The 18,659-nt window shown below is 49.1% G+C and overlaps 1 protein-coding gene across 1 annotated transcript; it reads left to right on the top strand.

Annotated features, from left to right (window-relative positions):
* Positions 1–1,230: 1,230 nt before the first annotated feature.
* Positions 1,231–17,959, top strand: P2RX4 (purinergic receptor P2X 4; the record flags this gene model as incomplete). The annotated part of the gene is made up of 12 exons (XM_079717409.1): positions 1,231–1,364; positions 5,296–5,443; positions 8,435–8,506; positions 8,602–8,674; positions 9,354–9,450; positions 13,080–13,160; positions 13,265–13,406; positions 13,505–13,641; positions 16,049–16,142; positions 16,264–16,329; positions 16,672–16,767; positions 17,268–17,959. The coding sequence occupies 12 exons, from the start codon at positions 1,231–1,233 to the stop codon at positions 17,292–17,294; spliced, it is 1,167 nt and encodes a 388-aa protein (XP_079573535.1). The 3' UTR covers positions 17,295–17,959.
* Positions 17,960–18,659: the final 700 nt, after the last annotated feature.

Genomic DNA, 18,659 nt, shown 5'->3' with positions numbered 1-18,659 from the left:
TAACTGAAGAAACAATCCATAGATTAAAAATTATCGTTATGACAAGTCTGCAGTAACATGGAAAACATGTAGTGTGAATCAGGAATTGAAAAGTACCATCACTGACTGCTTACAAATTAAAAACGTATACACAATTATCTGCTAGAATTTATACTCCATGAAGGCAGAACTTTTGGGTTTGTTCACTAGACAGTGCCTGGTACGGAAGGTGTTTATTAACACTTGTTGAATGAATGAATGAAACTAAATATATAACATACCTGAAGGGAATGAACACACGTGGAAAACTATGTTCAGGTGGTGCAACTGTGGGTGTTTCCTCCACTTTCCCTCTATTTTCCAATTCTCCCTAAAGTTGTGATAAAACTTTCTCAGTTCAAAGGATGGTCACAGAAACCCCTCACCAGGCTCAGGCTGCTTCCTCCCGTCCTACAACTAAGGAAGCATCGGAATGGGAGTAGGTATGTGACCTGGCTTCAGTTCTAAGAGGGCTATTTTGCAGCGTGTGTGGTTCCAGCCAAGGGTCCCTAGGGTACTGGATATTTAGGCTTTCCCTCCTGCAGCGAGAAGGCAGCGCTGCCCCCCACTGGAGCCCGCAGGAAAGAGAATGCTCTTTCCCCTAAGCTGCCCCCAGCGCCTCGCCTCGCCCCACCCCGCCCCCAGCTCACTCCTAGACACCCACGGGGGTCGCTCATTACCCCTCCCGCCCCTGGGGGTGTATCTCCTTCCCAAGGGGGAGGTCACTCTCTCCTTGAGGGCTCTATCTCCCCTGAGCGTCACCGGTCCTCCCTGGTCCTCCTCATGGGGTCATTCGTTCCTGAAGGAGAGGTCATCCCATCCCCGTAGAGCCCACCCCCCTTGAGGAGGAGGGGGTCGCTCGTTCCACCAGGCCCTCGGGGGGGAGGGTCATTATTCCCCCGTTCTTCTCCAGAAGGGGTCTTTCGTTCCCAACGAGGAGGTCACCCCTTCCCCCAGGCCCCATTCCCCCCGAGAGGGTCGCTCTCCCCCGGCCCTCCTGAGGCGGCGCGGCACTCGTACCCGAGGGGGAGGTCACGCCTTTCGCCCGGCCCCGTCCCCCGAGGGTCAGCGCCGCCTCCTTCCGGGCCCTCCCCCACGAACGGCCACGCCGGGCGGGGCTCCCGTGCGGGGAAGCGGCGGCGGGTCCGGCTACTGGGTGCAGAGCGCGGAGCCGGGCGGCGCGGCGGCGGCGGCGGCGGCGGGGCGCCAGCCATGGCGAGCTGCTGCGCGGTGCTGGCGGCCTTCCTGTTCGAGTACGACACGCCGCGCATCGTGCTCATCCGCAGCCGTAAAGTGGGGCTCATGAACCGGGCGGTGCAGCTGCTCATCCTGGCCTACGTCATCGGGTGAGCGCGGCCGCGGGCGACGACCCCGAGGGGTCCCGGGGACAGGGTGTGACCCGACGGCCGGGAACTCCCCCTTCTGGGTCCCGGCCACGCACCTGCTCATTCTGGCCTAGGTCCTCGGCCGAGCTCCGCGACCGCCCTCCAGATGGGGTCCAGGGAACAGCGACCCGAAGCCAGGGATACATCCCTACTCCCCCAGCCCTCCACCCCCGACCCTAGCCACCAGGGGGACGGGCTCTGTGCCGGCCCTGGGTCCAGAGGCTGCTTTGATGTTGTGTCTTGAAGGCAAAGCCTAGCTAGACCTTCAGCCTCGCCATTCATGCTTCCTGTCCCTTCTGACTTGCTCCATGATGTCCTTTGGCTGGGGGTCGGAGGGCTTTGCCCTAAATGACTCACTCTTTGCTCTTCACTTCCCATTCTGATGATCTGCTGACAGAAACCAAGGTTTGGGATTTCCACTTGGTTCCTTCTGGGTCTGTGGCTTCCTTTCCCTTTCCTTTGAGCATCATATGGTAACTCATGATAATAGAGAGGTCACACTTTCAAAAATCACTTAAAGTTCAGTTCCTTCCTTTTATGGGGTTGTTGGAGTTTTTGGTATAGGCACCTGCCTTAGACTCATCGTTCCCCATGCTGCCCTCTTTGCTTATATGTCCCTCCACCATCAGTCCTCACCTAGTGCTTAATTTTAATTGACGCACACTTACAATGTAATAAAACTCGAGAGGAGGTGGAAATTGATTTACCAACTGGGCCCGCTTTCAATGTCCACCTGGGGTGTTACAGTGTCTACAGCTGCCGAGCTGACAGATGTTACCTGCTGCCTCATGGGGGGGGTTTGTTTGTTTTTGTTTTTGTTTTTGTTTTTCTTAAAAGGCCTAATACAGTGTTCCCCAAACTGCACATAGAGCTATTTGCTAATCTTTAAAAAATACTGACTGCTGGCTCTCAGACCCAGACTTTTTGATTCAAGTGCTGTAGAGTATGACCACCTCCCCAGGTGATTCTGATGTGCAGCAAATTTTGGGAACCAGTGTCCTAGTGTTTCCCAAACCTACCTGAACATGAAGGACTCATCTGAGGAATTGTTTAAAGGTAACAAGACGCCATCCTCCCCCTCCCCCCTGACCCTGGGGTGGGGCTTGGAATCTGTTAACACTGCCCAAGGGAATCTGCATGATCTGGCAGGTTTGGCTTCTACCATCTATCAGCGCAGCAGCAGTAGGTACTGACAGTAGTCAGTAAAAGGGCTTTCCAGGTATGAACTCTGCATCAGAACCACTTGGCCTACCCCCAGGTTTGGACTCTAAGTCACATTAAGTACGATCACAACCAACCCCTTGCCCCCCAGTGATTGTGATGCACCCTTAAATTTTGAGACCCGCTACAAGCTGGTTAACTAAACTCATATCGCTGGGTTGGACCTGAAGCATTTGGAATCAGGGGCTGTCATGCAGCTTTTTCCTTTTGGCTTTTGCTGCTGCTCGTAGGAGAATCAGTTTACATCTACTTTAGGGTATCTGTAAAGTTCTAGACTGCATACAGTATATCTGCACTTGTACAATATGGTAGCCAGGAGTCACATGAAACTGTTGAGCATTTGAAACATCCCTACTCCAAATTGAGATGTGCTATCACTGTAAAATGCACGCCAGATTTCGAGGACATAGTACAAAAAACAATTAAATATCATATTAATACATCTTATATTGATAGCATTAACATATATTGGATATGTTGAGTTACATAAAACATATCATTAAAATTAATTCTACCTGTTACTTTTTAATTTTTAACATGGCTACTAGAAATGTTGAAGTTACACGATTTGCGTTGTATTTCTGTTGGGCAGTGCAGCTTTATAGGATCCCTATGGAGTGTTGTCTGCCTCAATCATGAGGATTTTTTAAGCAGTAAATGCTTTGCTTTTATACATCTTGCTGTGATCAGATCTGACTCAGGATCTGAATTTAGGGCTTTTAAGAAAAATTTTTAAAAACCTCATCTCTTAACTTTCTGATTCAATTCATCTTGTTAAAATTGTGGTCTCTTTTCCAGTAGTGACCAAAGGTAATCCTTCCTCAAAAAGAGACTGAACAGGACTTCCCTGGTGGTCCAGTGGTTAAGACTCTGCACTTCCAATGCAGGGGGCACGGGTTCAATCCCTGGACGGGGAACTAAGATCCTGTGTGCTGCATGGCCAAAAAAAAAAAAAAGAGAGAGAGAGAGACTGAACACTTCTCAGTTATCTAATTGTATTATCAGTCACTGGATGAGGGAATAGTTATTTACATAGTGATTGTGGTGAAACCATGTGTCTCTGACTTAGCAACTCACTGTCCAGTCAGCCCTCCATATCCTCAGGTTCTGCAGCCACAGATTCAACCAACCATAGATAAAAGCTATTTAAAAAAATTCCAGAAAATTCCAGAAAGCAAAACTTGAATTTGCCAGCAACTATTTTTACATAGCATTTACATCGTATTTACAACTATTTACATGGCAATTACTTTGTATTAGGTATTATAGGTAACCTAGAGATGATTTAAAATATAGGGGAGGATGTGCATAGGTTACATGCAAATACTATGCCATTTTATATTAGGGTCTTGAGCATCCATGGATTTTGGTATCCTCAGGGGTCCTGGAACCAATCCCCTATGGATACCAAGGGATGACTATACTTGGTGGTAAAATAATAGTGACCCTGCTCTAAGCTTCTCCATGTCTGACTAGAATTAAATGGAAGCTTATACTGCAGCTGAATTCCTAGAAACCCTGAAGAAGAGGACTTCTTAGGGAAAAAGCCCATCTCTAAGATGGGTAGTGAACTTGGAGACTACTCAGACAATAAGTAACCAAATAAGCAAATTTCTGAAGTCTCAGCACCTAGAGCTTATAAGGAGGGGAGAGGGATGCTAGTAGCATTTCTTGATTCTAGAAATTACAACAATAGTAGTCACTATTGATGCTTAACAACAGCTCTGATGGGGAGGAGTTCTGATTTGTAGTACTGGCCAATTTCCACGGTGTAAATGCTCCCATCATGGCCAATTTCAGTCTGCCGATAACGGCTCACAAACATTGTTCCAAGCATTTGACATGCATTAACTCCTGTAACCTCACGACAATCCTGTGAAGTCTTGTTATCATTCCCATCTTATAGATGGGAAAAACAGGCACAGAGAGGTTAAGCAGCTTGGCCAAATTTATGCCTAGTGAGTGATGGACTGAGATAGGCTGGCTTCAGTCTGTTCCAGTGTCCTAACCACTATGCACCAATGCCTTCAGATTTTTAATTATTCAGGCTAGTAGTGAAGTCCCCACTAAACATACATGTGACCTGAATTCTTAGAGAAAAAGTAAGAAACTATTATACATTTACTTAAAAGATACGATTCTCCTTTCTAGAGGGCATATATAGCATAGAGGGCAAGAAAGGAGACTTCGAAAGCAAAAAGCTTGAGTTCAAATGCTGACTCTGCCATTCACTCGCTGTGTGACCTTGGGCAAGTGACTTAACCTCTCTGAATTACAGTTTTCTCCTCTGTAACATGGAGAAGAATAATGACACCTGCCTTATAAAGTGGTCAGTATTAAATTAGTTAATACACATAAAGAGCTTAGATCAGTACCTGGCACCTAAACACATTCAAATGGTAACTATCATTATCATAATTTCTATTATCTTATGGTAATTCTGCGGGTCATAGTGCATTGAAAGTGTTCAAATACCTAGTAATAAAGACAGCATTCACTGAGCATTTTCTTTTTGCTGGTCACTGCGCTAAGTTACAAAGTTAAGCAGCTTTTGCAAAGTCACAACTAGTAAACATCATACTTTCAGCCTCTGGCTACCAGAGGCTCCCTAGCATTAATTCATATTCATGCAATCCTAGTGGCAACTTAAGAGACCTGTTTTATTTTGTAGCTGGGTGTTTGTGTGGGAAAAGGGCTACCAGGAAATGGACTCTGTGGTCAGCTCCGTTACTGCCAAAGCCAAGGGTGTGACCACGACCAACACTTCTAAACTTGGATTCCGGATCTGGGATGTGGCCGATTATGTGATTCCAGCTCAGGTAAGCCTCCCACTGTGTCTCTGTCTAAAGCTCAAGCCTCTAGTTAGCTGCTTTCCCTTCACCTTTGCACTCTTGATTAGTGATTGGCACGCCCAGAGTTCTAACATCACCAATGCCCAGACTGATTGTTTTAGTCCAAGAAAGCAGTGCAGACAGACCTCTTTTTGGCTTAGGGTCTAACAGGTAATATTCAATCAGCTACGTTTCTTCAGCCCTCAAACATGGCTGGCTTAAACAGCGGAAGCTTTCCATATGGACATCTGAGCCTGTCGCTGGACTTGAAAAGTGGAAAAGCATATGTTTTAAATCCAGGGAAAAATGCAGGTGGAACTATCACCTTTCCACATTTTGTGGTTTGCTTTATCGTTATAAACCTACAAGGTAAATCTTTTCAGACAGCGTAAAAACTTTAACAGCCATTAGAGACCCAAAGCCAAAGAAGAAGGAAACAGCCATACCCATATAGGATTCCATCAGGAACATAGGGAAGGGAAGAAACTGTTTGATGCAGCGTCCTAGTCTCCCGTCTGTTAATCCACAAAGCTCCAAGTTAAATATTGACTCTCTTTAACCATGATAATGGCTCTGATCCACAGTCAAACCCCACATATCCCTCCAGATGGCCCACGTGCTAGGGTGACTGGGGTGGCCACATGCAGATAAGCTGCCAACTCTTGGCTCAGAGCAAGGACTTCAGAAACTCTCTCTTCAAGTGTGTTCATTTTCCCTCTGCCTTCTCAAGAGAAGGGTTCTTGTGGGGTGCCCAGAGAGAAATCAGAGCTAATAACCCATAAAGGTCAAATGGAACAGGGGATTCATAGTTTGCTGGAGGAAGCTGGTGCTGTTGGCATGCACCTGTCTCTACAGAGAGACCTCTGCTTCCTACGAAGCCACGACCTCGTCCTGGCAGGCTCGGAATATCACACTCCGTCTGTTTGCTGGACCCACAGGAGGGTACGGCCCCCTGCTTCTGCCGCTCAGTGGGAAGGAACACACAGCAACTCTGCCTTCCATCTCAGATCGGAGCTGGGGGCCGTGTGAGTTCCTCAGGGCTCTCTTCATGAGCCTTCACGATATCCTTCTGCTCCTCCAAAGATAAAACACAAATATCTATTTGCACCGCATCTACTCGGCTCATCTCCAGACTGAAATTTCCCTAAACTTAAAATAGATAAGAAATGGGAAACAAAAAGTAAACCACACTGACTTGTTCAGGTCTAACTCAGGAAAGACGCAGGAGCAGCCTTCTGTAAACACCAAGCAAGCAGTGTGTCTACATATGGAACACGGGAGCCTGCTAGGGCGCCTGACCCGGGCCTCCTGCCACATTCTCACGCCCCCTCCTGCGGCCATTTCCTCATTTCCCAACATGCTTTGTTCCAGGCCTGTCTTTGAAAGATGCCAACTATTCCCAGAGCGTCTACCACCTTGTCAGACCTGGGAGTGGAGATGTCTACAGACCCTTTGGTCCCTGAGTTTCCCTGATGGCTCCCAGCACTGACTGCTCTTCTCAGGAGTATGAAATGCTCAGAGCATTTCATTTTAGAGCACCAGCACCCAATAAGGAGGAGGTCCAACTAGAATTTGCCGGGTCTTTGTCTTTTTTTCCTTATACTGGGAGGCCACTGTTAGCAATTCTTCAGTCTCATCCCCAAGTGAATTGCTCTCCAGAAACTTTAAATCAACCATTTGGCACCTTCATACTTAGGAGGAGAAAACAGAACCTTCTCAAAAGGAGAAGTGTCAGGCTTCCCTGGTAGCGCAGTGGTTAAGAATCCGTCTGCCAATGCAGGGGACAATGCACCAGGGTTCGAGCCCTGGTCCGGGAAGATTCCACATGCCGCAGAGCAACTAAGTCCGTGCACCACAACTACTGAGCCTGCGCTCTAGAGCTCGCGAGCCACAACTACTGAAGCCCGCGCACCTAGAGCCCGTGCTTCGCAACAAGAGAAGCCACCGCAATGAGAAGCCCGTGCACCGCAACCAAGAGTAGCCCCCGCTCTCCGCAACTAGAGAAAGCCCACGTGCAGCAACGAAGACCCAACACAGCCAAAAATAAAATAAATAAATTAAAGAAAAAAAAAAAGAGAAGTGTCAGTGGCGAGCCCTGATTGGGTCTTCTGTATAGAATGTTTTATGTATTTATTTTAGTTCCTGTTAGGAAAGAACCAGCCAAACTTGAGACCTTTGAGGTCTCGTGTTTTTGTGCCTGTGAGGTAATCCAGTTGGCAGAGGATATACTGAGCACTTACTGACTCTTTTCCCTCAACAAGTCCAGCTTTATTAAGGAACCATTTCAGGGTATAGACATGTTTTTTTTAATTGAGGTGAAGTTCATGTGTCACAATATCAACCAGTTCAGAATGAAAAATTCAGTGGCATTTAGCACATTCACGATGTTGTGTACCATCACGTCAGTCTAGTTCCAGAACATTTTCATCAAAAAGGAAACCCCACACTCATTAAGCTATCATCCCCTTTTCCACCTTCTCCCTCACCCCCTCACAACCACTAATCTACTTTCTGTTCCTGGATTTGCCTATTCTGTACATTTCATATCAATGGGATCATACACTACGTGGCCTTTTGTGTCTGGCTTCTTGGACTCAGCATCATGTTTTTGAGGTTCATCCACATTGTAGCCAGGTCTGTGCTTCATTCCTTTTTATGGCTGAGTCATATTCCCTTACAGGTATGGACCACAATTTGTCCATTCATCCGTTGATAGACACTGAGTTGTTTCCAGCTTTAGGCTATTGTGAATGATGCTGCTGTGAACATGTGTGCAAGTATTGGAGTCCCTGTTTTCAGTTAGGTTATAACTCTCATCGGTGAGAATGGGAGACCCTAAGACCAGTGTTTTTAACTGTTTTCTGCATGGCACAGGGCAGGAAGTGAAGGCACTATCCTAGTAAAAGGCCTTCCCTGTGGCTCTGCCTGGCTCCTCTGAAGGTAATATGCAGCACTCACTCCCCTCTGCCTGCTTTACAGGAGGAAAACTCCCTCTTCATCATGACCAACATGATTGTCACCATGAACCAGACGCAGGGCCTCTGTCCTGAGGTAGGCAGCTTCTTGGGGAAGAGCCTCGGGTCTCTTCCACTGTGGGTGGGACCAGGCCATGTGAAACCTGTTTTCACTGGTTCTTCTTTTTCCAGATTCCAGATAAGACCACCGTGTGTGAATCCGATGCTAACTGTACTGCTGGCTCTGCAGGCACCCACAGCAATGGTACAAACCTGTGGCTGTGACTCTACAGTAGACGCTTAGCCTGGGGAGGGTAGCCCCAGACCAAACTGCCTCCCCCATGGGCCCCCTCTCAGAGGGAAATCTCCAGGATGGAGAAATCCCCCACACGAGCCTGGGAGAGGCTGGTGTCCAGACTGGGGTCCTGGGACCCTCTTGACATTCATCTCTGTCATCTTCACCCCAGAAGCTATCCCAGATCTTGCCCTGTCCTGTGGCTCGGTATCACCCCAGCCCTGCAGTTGGCAAAGCAGTGATGTGGCTAGGACTCAGACAACTCTTTTCCTCCAATCTGAATTTCTGGATGCTGTCTAAATCCCAGAATTAGACGAGCTCAAGACTGATTGCATAGGATGCACGGTGGAGTTTCTACTCTGCCTCACAAAGTAGAAAGTAGGGGCTTCCCTGGTGGCGCAGTGGTTGAGAGTCCGCCTGCCTATACAGGGGACACGGGTTCGTGCCCCGGTCCGGGAGGATCCCACATGCCGCGGGGCGGCTGGGCCCGTGAGCCATGGCCGCTGGGCCTGCGCGTCCGGAGCCTGTGCTCCGCAGCGGGAGAGGCCACAACAGTGAGAGGCCCGCGTACCGCAAAAAAAAAAAAAAAAAAAAAACAAAGTAGAAAGTAGGAGACCCCCATAGACCTGGGTGCCCCTCGTCCCTGTAGGAGTCGCGACAGGAAGGTGCGTGCCATTCAATGAGACCGTGAACACATGTGAGGTGGCAGCCTGGTGCCCGGTGGAGGATGATGCACAAGTGCCAACGTGAGTCCTGCCAAAGGGACAGAAGTGTCCTAAATGCTGGGTCTCGGGCCTGAGAGAGGTGGCAGGGGAGTTGTGGCTTTGTGCTCTTGGTGTCGGCCTGTGGAGTCAGGCTTCCCTGCGCTGGCGGTTCTCAACCACAAGGCAGCAACCCTCAGTAGCTAGTGGGCCATGGTGTTTGTCACTCATGATAAGAGTGCAGATGACTTATTGCTCCATTAGGCCTCTGTCAGTTGCAAGTAACTGACAGGAAACAGTTCTCAGGGCCTTAAACGGGTGTGTACACACACGCACGCACGCACACATGCACAGTGGGGGCGGTTGTTCAACTAAGCACAGAGATCCCAGCATGGCTAGACCTGGGGCTCGAAGGACAGCATCCGAGTCGCTACCTCTTGACTCTGCTTCCCTCCGTGGTGGCTTCGTTTGCAGGACCCATGGCATAATCCCTAGTCTCCCTGCCCAGCTGTCCATAAAGATTCTAGACCTGTCCATCTTCACAGCTTCAGCCACATCTGTCAACCCATCCAACCCATCACTGTGGCTGGGGGATGGATTTTGCTTATGGCTCAGGCCTGGGTCATGTGCCTTCCCAGCTAGGTGGGGAGTCAGACCCACCCAAATGACACAGGTTGAGAGTGGGGGAGGTGTGGCTTTTAAAGGAAGTGTGGGGTTCTGTTACCAGAAAAAAGGTACAGATGCTGGGCAGGAAAATTATTAATGTCCGTTAAAGTGTGTTTTATAAACTAGAGCAGGTTCAAGGTTGCCTGGAATAACATTCTTCCCAACTGCGATCAGCTGTGCTGTGAGTGGGTGGAGTCAGAAGTAACTCTCTGGGAACTGCGGGCAACCTGGGGCCTTTCTCACCCAGCGTCAGACCGAGGCCTAGAGAAGCCCGGGGATCAGGTAGCCATGTGAACCTCATCCTGGGTCTGTCGTAGCACAAGAGAATGGTGAGGACTGCGGATTGCTGAGAGCAGCAGCTCCGGCAAGGGAGGGAACACTAGAAGACGAGGAATCCTAGCATTCTGGAGCTGGAAAGGATTTTATGGAGCCAGTGGCCACGTGTGGCTACTGAGCACTTGAAATGCAGCTGGGCCCAAAATGAGCTCTCAGGGTAAAATACACTCCAGGTTCTGAAGGCTTATTATTAAAAAAAAAAAAAGAATATGTAGTATCTCATTAATAACATTCTATGTTGTTTACATGTTGTAGTAACATTATAGATATATTGGCTTATTACAGAAAAGTTCATTTCACTTGTTTCTTTTTACTTTATTTTTGGCCGCGAAGCATGTGGGATCTTAGTTCCCCGACCAGAGATGGAACCAGCGCCCCCTGCAGTGGAAGTGCAGAGTCCTAACCACAGGACCGCCAGGGAATTCCCTCTTTTTACTTTTTAATATAGCTACTAGGAAATTTTAAATTACAGTGTGGTTTGTGCCTCACAGTATATTTTCACCAGACAGTGCTGTTATGGATCTTTTAATTTTTATTGGAGTATAATTGCTTTACAATGTTGTGTTAGTTTCTCCTGTACAATGAAGTGAATCAGCTATATGTATGCCTACCTACATCAGCACTGTTATAGATCTAATCCAGTGTAGGATGATTTTTAAGTGTACACTGATACACGAAATTTCAGCTCTGAGTCACATGGAGAGAAAGGTCTTCCCATCTCTGCTCTTATTCAGCCCCTAGCTGATATCAAGGAGGAGATCCTGGTCTGGAGTGTCTTCAAAACCTCTCTGTCCCTTGCTGATTTCCATTTCTCACCGAGAACAAGCCCCAGGCTCAGCACGTTGGGCTGACAAAAATATGTCAGCTCGTAATGACATTGTTCTTAGTTACATTTATTTGAACGATGACCTCTAACTTGTGGCAAATGATATTTTTTATGGTCATGATGGAAAGTTTTATTTCAAAATGAATGTCAGTAAAAAAAAAAAAAAAAAAAAAAAGTGAGTTGATCCTAAAGGTGGAAACAACCCAAATGTCCATCAACAGATTGTGGTGAACATGTACAATGGAATGTTATTGAGCCATAAAAAGGAATGAATAAAAAGCTCTGACACAGGCTACCACAGGGATGAACCTCAAAAACATGCTAAGTGCAAGAAGCCAGACACAAAAAAGTCACATGCTGTCTGATCCCATTCATATGAAATGTCCAGAATAGACAAATCCATAGAGAAAGAAGGAAAGTAGATCGGTGGTTCCCGAAGGCTGAGGGGAGGGGAGAATGGATAGTAGCTGCTTGGTGGGCAAGCAGTTTCCTTTCGGGGTGGTGATAAAGATGTTCTTGAACTAGATAGAGGTGATGGTTGTCTAACACTGTGAATGTGCTTCATGCCACTGAATTGTATACTTTAAAATGGTTAATTTTATGTTCTCTGAATTTCACCTCAATTTTTTTTTAAAGGAGGGTTAATCTTAAAGACAGGTATTGCACATGAGGCACACAGTGGTATAGGGAGTGACAGAGGTTTGAGAAACCTTGATATAGTCCATCCCCTTGATACAGGGACAAGGGAATTCAAAGCCCCAAAAGAAGTGCCTTGGTCAAGGTCTTTGTCGACAGGCTCAGCTCCCTGAATTGTGTGGCCTCATCACTGGCCTTGCTCCTTTCTCAGGGTGGGGAAGACTGCTGAGGTTTTTTATAGCTTCAAAGATTCCACCTGGGGGGCTTCCCTGGTGGTCCAGTGGTTAAGACTCCACGCTTCCACTGCAGGGGGCACGGGTTTGATCCCTGGTCTGGGAACTAAGATCCTCCATGCCATGTGATGCAGCCAAACAAACAAAAAGATTCCACCTGGGTCAGGGGGCCCCCCCACTGAGGAGTCAGTCTACAGTGCCAGATCCTCCTGTAGAAACCCTCCAAAGCAGTGGGGTCCTCTTGGGTAATTCAACTCCTACTGTCAGCAGGAGCTGACATGGCGCTTCCAAGAGGTGGTGCAGACATGCACTTTTTGTGTCCAGCCTGTAGGTGAAGTCACCTTTGCTTTTGCTTCTTAAACCAGATCTGTTGAGCATTCCCGAGAATACCTGAGGGAGGTAAGCCCTGAAACCCAGCACCTGCCGGATGAGTGATTTCTAGTGAGGCCACGAAGCACCACCCTCCCGCCCTTTGTTAGCTATTCCTCAGGTTCTTAAATTCCCGCTGCCTTGAGGAAGAGGCCCTGCCCTTCCATGACTGGAAGAAATCAGAAGCCTTGGTTTGCAGTCTCCTCTCTTGACCTAGTGTTTATGCAGAGGAAAGTAGAAAAGACGAGATATGTTTTACTTTTTTCTTGGCAAAGTGACATTGTAAGACACATGGGTATGCGACTTAAAAATATTACCTAGGGGGCTTCCCTGGTGGCACAGTGGTTGAGAGTCCGCCTGCCGATGCAGGGGACACGGGTTCGTGCCCCGGTCCGGGGAGATCCCACATGCCGCAGAGCGGCTGGGCCCGTGAGCCATGGCCGCTGGGCCTGTGCGTCCGGAGCCTGTGCTCCGCAACGGGAGAGGCCACAACAGTGAGAGGCCCGCGTACCGCAAAAAAACAAAACAAAACAAAAAAATTACCTAGGTATATTAGGAGTGTACATATGTTTGTGCTTTTATTAACAATACGCTGTAATTTTTTTCAGGCCTGCTTTTTTAAAGGCTGCAGAAAACTTCACTCTTTTGATTAAGAACAACATCTGGTATCCCAAATTTAATTTCAGCAAGTAAGTGGTGGCCAGCTGTGTGAATTCACCAGTGTCTTGGAGAAACTTCTGGCTCTTCTTTGAGGTTTTCCTTCCTTCTATTTTCTGCTTTCTCCCAACTTTAGGAGGAATATCCTTCCCAACATCACCACTACCTACCTCAAAACGTGCATTTATGACGCTAAAACAGATCCCTTCTGCCCCATATTCCGACTTGGCAAAATAGTGGAGAACGCAGGGCACAGCTTCCAGGACATGGCTGTCGAGGTAGGTGTAGGTCCTGGCTTTTCTAACACAGTCTTTGACACATCTCCTTCTAGAATGGGCTCTGAGGAAAGCTTGCTCTGTCTGTCCGCAACCCACAGGGAGGCATCATGGGCATCCAGATCAAATGGGACTGCAACCTGGACAGAGCCGCCTCCCTCTGCTTGCCCAGGTATTCCTTCCGCCGCCTGGACACCCGGGACGTGGACCACAACGTGTCCCCAGGCTACAATTTCAGGTGGGTGTGAGCTTGGGCCCAATTCCTCATGTGCTGGGGGTGATGGTAGTTGCATCACTCGTGGGGGCCTCCACGCCCACCCAAGACCAGCACTCAGGTGGCACCCCAAGGGCAGGTGGGAAGGCGTGTGCCAGGGAGAGTGGTCCAAGCAGGGCCTTGCCCCTGTGGCATCCCGACCTGTGAGCACCCTCCTCACCTTTTCTTGCCTCCAGAACGACTGTCTGCTTTAGCTTTCCTGGGCCGGCCAGCCTCAGCCAGGACCCTGCTGGGGTGTTTTTCTTTCTTTTTTTTTTTTTGCTGTGCACTTGTGGGATCTTAGTTCCCCGACCAGGGATTGAACCCCGGCCTCCTGCAGCGGAAGCATGGAGTCCTAACCACTGGACCGCCAGGGAAGTCCCTCTGCTCACTAATTTTGAGGAGTGGATGAGCCTGTGGTCCTCCAGTCCAAAGGCCTCTGGGGCCTGATCCATGAATTGGTTTCTCGGTTGATCTGGCTCCCAGAATCTCCCAAGGTGCAGGGGATACAAGTTTTGGCCTCAGGAAAGGCCTTTGCTGGTATTTCCCCGCTAGAAGTGCTGTGTATTTGTTTCCTGGTGCTGCCATAACAAATGACCACAAACTGGGTGGCCTGAAACAGCAGGAATCTGTTCTCTCACAGTTCTGGAGGCTGGAAGCCCAGAATCAGTGTGTCAGCAGGCCAGGCTCCTTCCTTGCCTCTTCCAGCTTCTGGTGGCTCCTGACAATCCTTGGTGGTCCTTGGTTCATAGGTACATTACTCAGTCTCTGCCTCTGTCGTCATATGGCCTTCTCCCGTCTGTGCCTGTGTTTTGTGTCCTTTGTCTGTCTTCTTTTACAGACACCAGTCAATATTGGATTTGAGGTCCACCCTAATCCAGTATGACTGCATCTTAACTAGTTACATGCAAAGACCCTGTTTCCAAGTAGGGTCAGTGGTGCTGTTTTGCTGCTCTTGTCTCCCTCTAGTGGTGATGTGTGGAATCAAATGCACAGAGCATCTGCTGTCCTCTTGAACCGTCTGGCTCACTGATAGAAGGGCAGATCCTTGCATTTTTCCCTAGTAAGGGAGTCAGATTTGCATCGCTCTATCTCTACAGTTACACTGTTTCTTGTAGAAACCACTGTGGAAAACCTCAAGCTTGGGTTGGAACCCCAGAACAGAGAAGCCAATGGGACCCTCACAAGGACACCCATGCCCCTGACCTCCACCAGCATCAGGCCCCACCTGAGTTCCCCAGGCCTGGACCATGGCATGGAAGTTGTGGGCCAGACAGATCTCAGGCCACAGCTTAGGCTCCTCGTGGATCCCCTGTATAACACGGGCAGCAAATGGTATCGGTCTCAGTGGTTCTCCCCCCAGCATGCCCCGTCGTGTTCTGTTTTTGCATGTGGGATCTTAGTTCCCTGACCAGGGGTTGAACCTGTGCCCCCTGCAGTGGAAGCACAGAGTCCTAACCACTGGACTGCCAGGGAATTCCCCCTCCTGATGGTCCTTTTTAAATGGTTTTATTGAGATATAGTTCACATACTACACAGTTCACCCTTTTAAAGTGTAGAATTCAGTTGTTTCTCGTATATTCACAGAGTTGTGCAGCTGTTACTGCAGTCAATTTCAGAACATGTTCATCACCTCAGAAACCCCAGACCCTTTAGCTGTACCCCTCTATCACTTCAGCTACGTCAACCCCTGGTAACCACTAATCTACCTAATTTGCCGATTCTTGACTTTCATAGGAATGGACTCATACAATATGTGGCCTTCTGTGACTGGCTTCTTTCACCTAGCATCATGGCTTTTTTCTGGGTTCATCCATGTTGTGGCATTTATCAGTACTTCTCTTTATGGCTAAATAATATTCCACGGTGTGGATATAACACATTTTGTTTATCCACTCATCCAACTGATGGATCATTGGTTCTTTAATACAAAAAATGTCCAGTGCTGAGGTGCTCGGTCCCCCCACCCACAAAGCAGACTTGGCCATCACCGCTGGCTGGCCACCTTCTGTTAGTGGCCAGGGTCTCCTTGAGAGACGGGGCTCAGCTGTATCAGGAAGGACTTTCAGAGGAGGAAGTTCCGTTTTAAGTCGTAGGAAGTGAGGGTGATGACAGAGGAGGGATCTCTTCGTGCGCCCTTGTGCCAGCATTCCAGACCCTCTGCCCTGCGGGCCCCAGCGCCCTCCTCCTCAACAGGCCAGCCCTGCTTCACACGAGCCCGGAGAAGCCCCGGGGTGCTCAAGTGTGGTTCCTTTGGCAGGCAGAGCGAGCCCTAAGCCAGTGCCAACTCCGCCAGGGCCTCGGGAGTTCGCTCTGACGTCCCTCAGCGGGACCCAGAGGCTGTCTCAGGCCTCCCTGTGCCTTTTCCCTCTAACCCGGCCTCCTTTCCCAGGTTTGCCAAGTACTACAACGACCCGACCGGCACCGAGCACCGCACGCTCATCAAAGCCTACGGCATCCGATTCGACATCATCGTGTTTGGAAAGGTAGCCTGGCCGCCGGCTCTCCTCGTTCAGAGCCCACTGGTCCTCTTCTGGGCTGGCCAGGGGCAAGGGGCCCTCTCCCCACCCCTATCACAACTTCTTCTTTTTCTCCCGTCATTTGCAGGCTGGGAAATTTGACATCATCCCCACCATGATCAACATTGGCTCCGGCTTGGCGCTCTTAGGGGTGGTGAGTGGCTCACTTAGACCTCTCTGGCCACCCGCCTGGGACTGTGACCCCCACCCCAGCACAGCAAGTTGAGACCCTCTGCTGGCATCCTGGTTCTTCCCTTGGACCCCAGACTTGTTTCTAGGCTCGACCCTCCAGGCTTACTTCCCTTCCCCGTCCCCGCCTGCTTCCTCCCGCCCTTCTCCAAGACCGCGCCCCTCGGGCCCTAACCTTTTCCCCTGGAGAGATGCAGGAGCCTTTCATTTCCTTGGAAGATCCCAGGCTTTGTGGGAAGGGGCGCACACAGAATAATAGGGGCCACAGCATCCTGCCTCATTCTTTCTTGCCCTGTGCTGCATTCAGGCGACAGTGCTGTGTGATGTCATAGTTCTCTACTGCATGAAGAAAAGATGCTACTATCGGGAGAAGAAATATAAATATGTGGAAGACTACGAGCAGGTAGGTCGCCTCCTGAGCTCCCAGCCGGCGGGAAGGTCCCAGCGCCCTACCTCACCTGCCTCTTGTCCCAGCGGTGAGAACCCCTAGGTCATCCAGGTGTGTCGTCCACTCAGGCGGTCACATGCGACTCTTGTCATCTGCCCCATGTCTAGACCACCTATACTAGCCTTTACTTCATACTTTTCTTCAAATGGACTCACTCTTTAAAATCTAGCCTTCATTTTAATCAGTGATGTCTCAGGTTAGTTATGATAATGGATATCATGACAAAACCTCTGTCCACACTCTACTTAAATTCGCCTTGAAGAGCAAGAGGGGTTGGGTACCCCTAGGACCTACCTGAATACGCTCAGTTGTGAAGGGCTGTCCAGACGTCCTCAGGGAAAGTGCCCAATTCCCACCTGCCCCAAATGGTCCAGGCTTGCCTGCGGGCAGCACAGGGCGGGCGCACATGTATCCATAAGCATATCAGCTGACAAAAAGCATATTGTTCTTTGCAGGGTCTTGGCAGTGAGACGGACCAGTGATGCCCACCCCACACTTGGGCTTTCCTTGGCCCTCATCAGAGCACAGCAAGGAGGGAGAAAAGGCTGCCTGCCATGTCACCCCAGAGGAAGCTCCAGATTCTGAGTCAGTCTCCACAAGTACTGCAGGGTTGCCCAGCTGCTCCCATGTCTTGTGTGTAGGGTTTGCGTAGTAAACCACTATGCACATTGGTCACCTTCTGTCTGTGGCTGGGTCACCTCTGCCGTTCCTTCTCTTTGGGGTCACTGGGGCAAGCTCTGGCCCGAGGGCAGTGAAGTGGCTGTGGCTACAGGGCCGGGGCCTTCTCCAGGGCCGGGTCTCCTCAGAAGCTCCCATCTCCAGCCCCCTTCGAGACAGGCCCAGTCCTCCGAGGCCCGGCAGCTCCACTCAAGCACTGCATAAGGAAGGCGGCACACCTGGCTGTGCTTGTAGCTCTTCGGCACACCTGGGCTGCTGTTCCTCTCCCCCCACCAGAGGCTTCAACCACAAGGTCATGAGGTGGAGCTAGTGTTTTTCCTTTGAGAAGAGCTACATTGAGATGATTGAGGACCAAACATTAAAACAGATGATTTTCTTAATCTCTGTGTGGTTTCACAGCATGAGCTAGAACTTTCCTCCCTTCCCCTTTACTTGGACCAGCAAATCCATTTGTGATCCCAGCTCACAGTGCTCCTGAAACAGTCTATTGCTGGAGCTTAGGTAATTTTTTTTCTACTTTAACCTTCAAGAAGTGTGATCTTCGTTAGCTTGTGTTTCTATAGAGTTTACGAGATTTTTTTTCTGTGGTGTACTGTTTGTCTTACCGGTGCTTATTTTACATAAAAGTGTGGGTCTACACTACAGGGAACAGTTTTAGGTGACATGAAGGTGGCTTATCCTCCCTCCTCATTTGCCTTCCAGAAACCTCCAACCAAAAGCGGCACCCCCTACACCTACCTTGCCACCGATCTGAAATGTTAATGAAGCTATTTCTAGCTTGCCTTCACACCGACTTTGTTCTGCATCAGGTGTTCAGGGTCTCCCTGAAGAAAGCAGCCCGCCCCTCCTCCTTGTTATGAATTCATTTCCAACTGCTGAAGGGAACGTTTAGTTTAGAAGTGCTGTGCTTCTGCAGGATAAATGGCCAACCTGGGCTTTTCTTGCTCTGGGGAAAAAAGAAAAAAGTTTACAGACCCCTTTGAAGAAATTCTGGTTCAAGCTACCTTTCTGAAAAATGCCTGCTTGAACACACCAGTCACATGGAGCTGGAATTTTTAGGAAAGGCTTATTATCTTGCAGGCTAAGGAGTGAGGAAGACTTCAGCCTCCCTTTTCTAAAATGGAATGCTACAGCCAGGTGGGATGAGGGGTGGGGGTGGCATTGTCCTT

This window comes from Hyperoodon ampullatus (assembly GCF_949752795.1).
Source record: "Hyperoodon ampullatus genome assembly, chromosome: 13".
Classification (NCBI taxonomy): domain Eukaryota; kingdom Metazoa; phylum Chordata; class Mammalia; order Artiodactyla; family Ziphiidae; genus Hyperoodon; species Hyperoodon ampullatus.
Note: the sequence above shows the minus strand (reverse complement) of the source record. Positions and strands in the feature narration are given on the sequence as shown.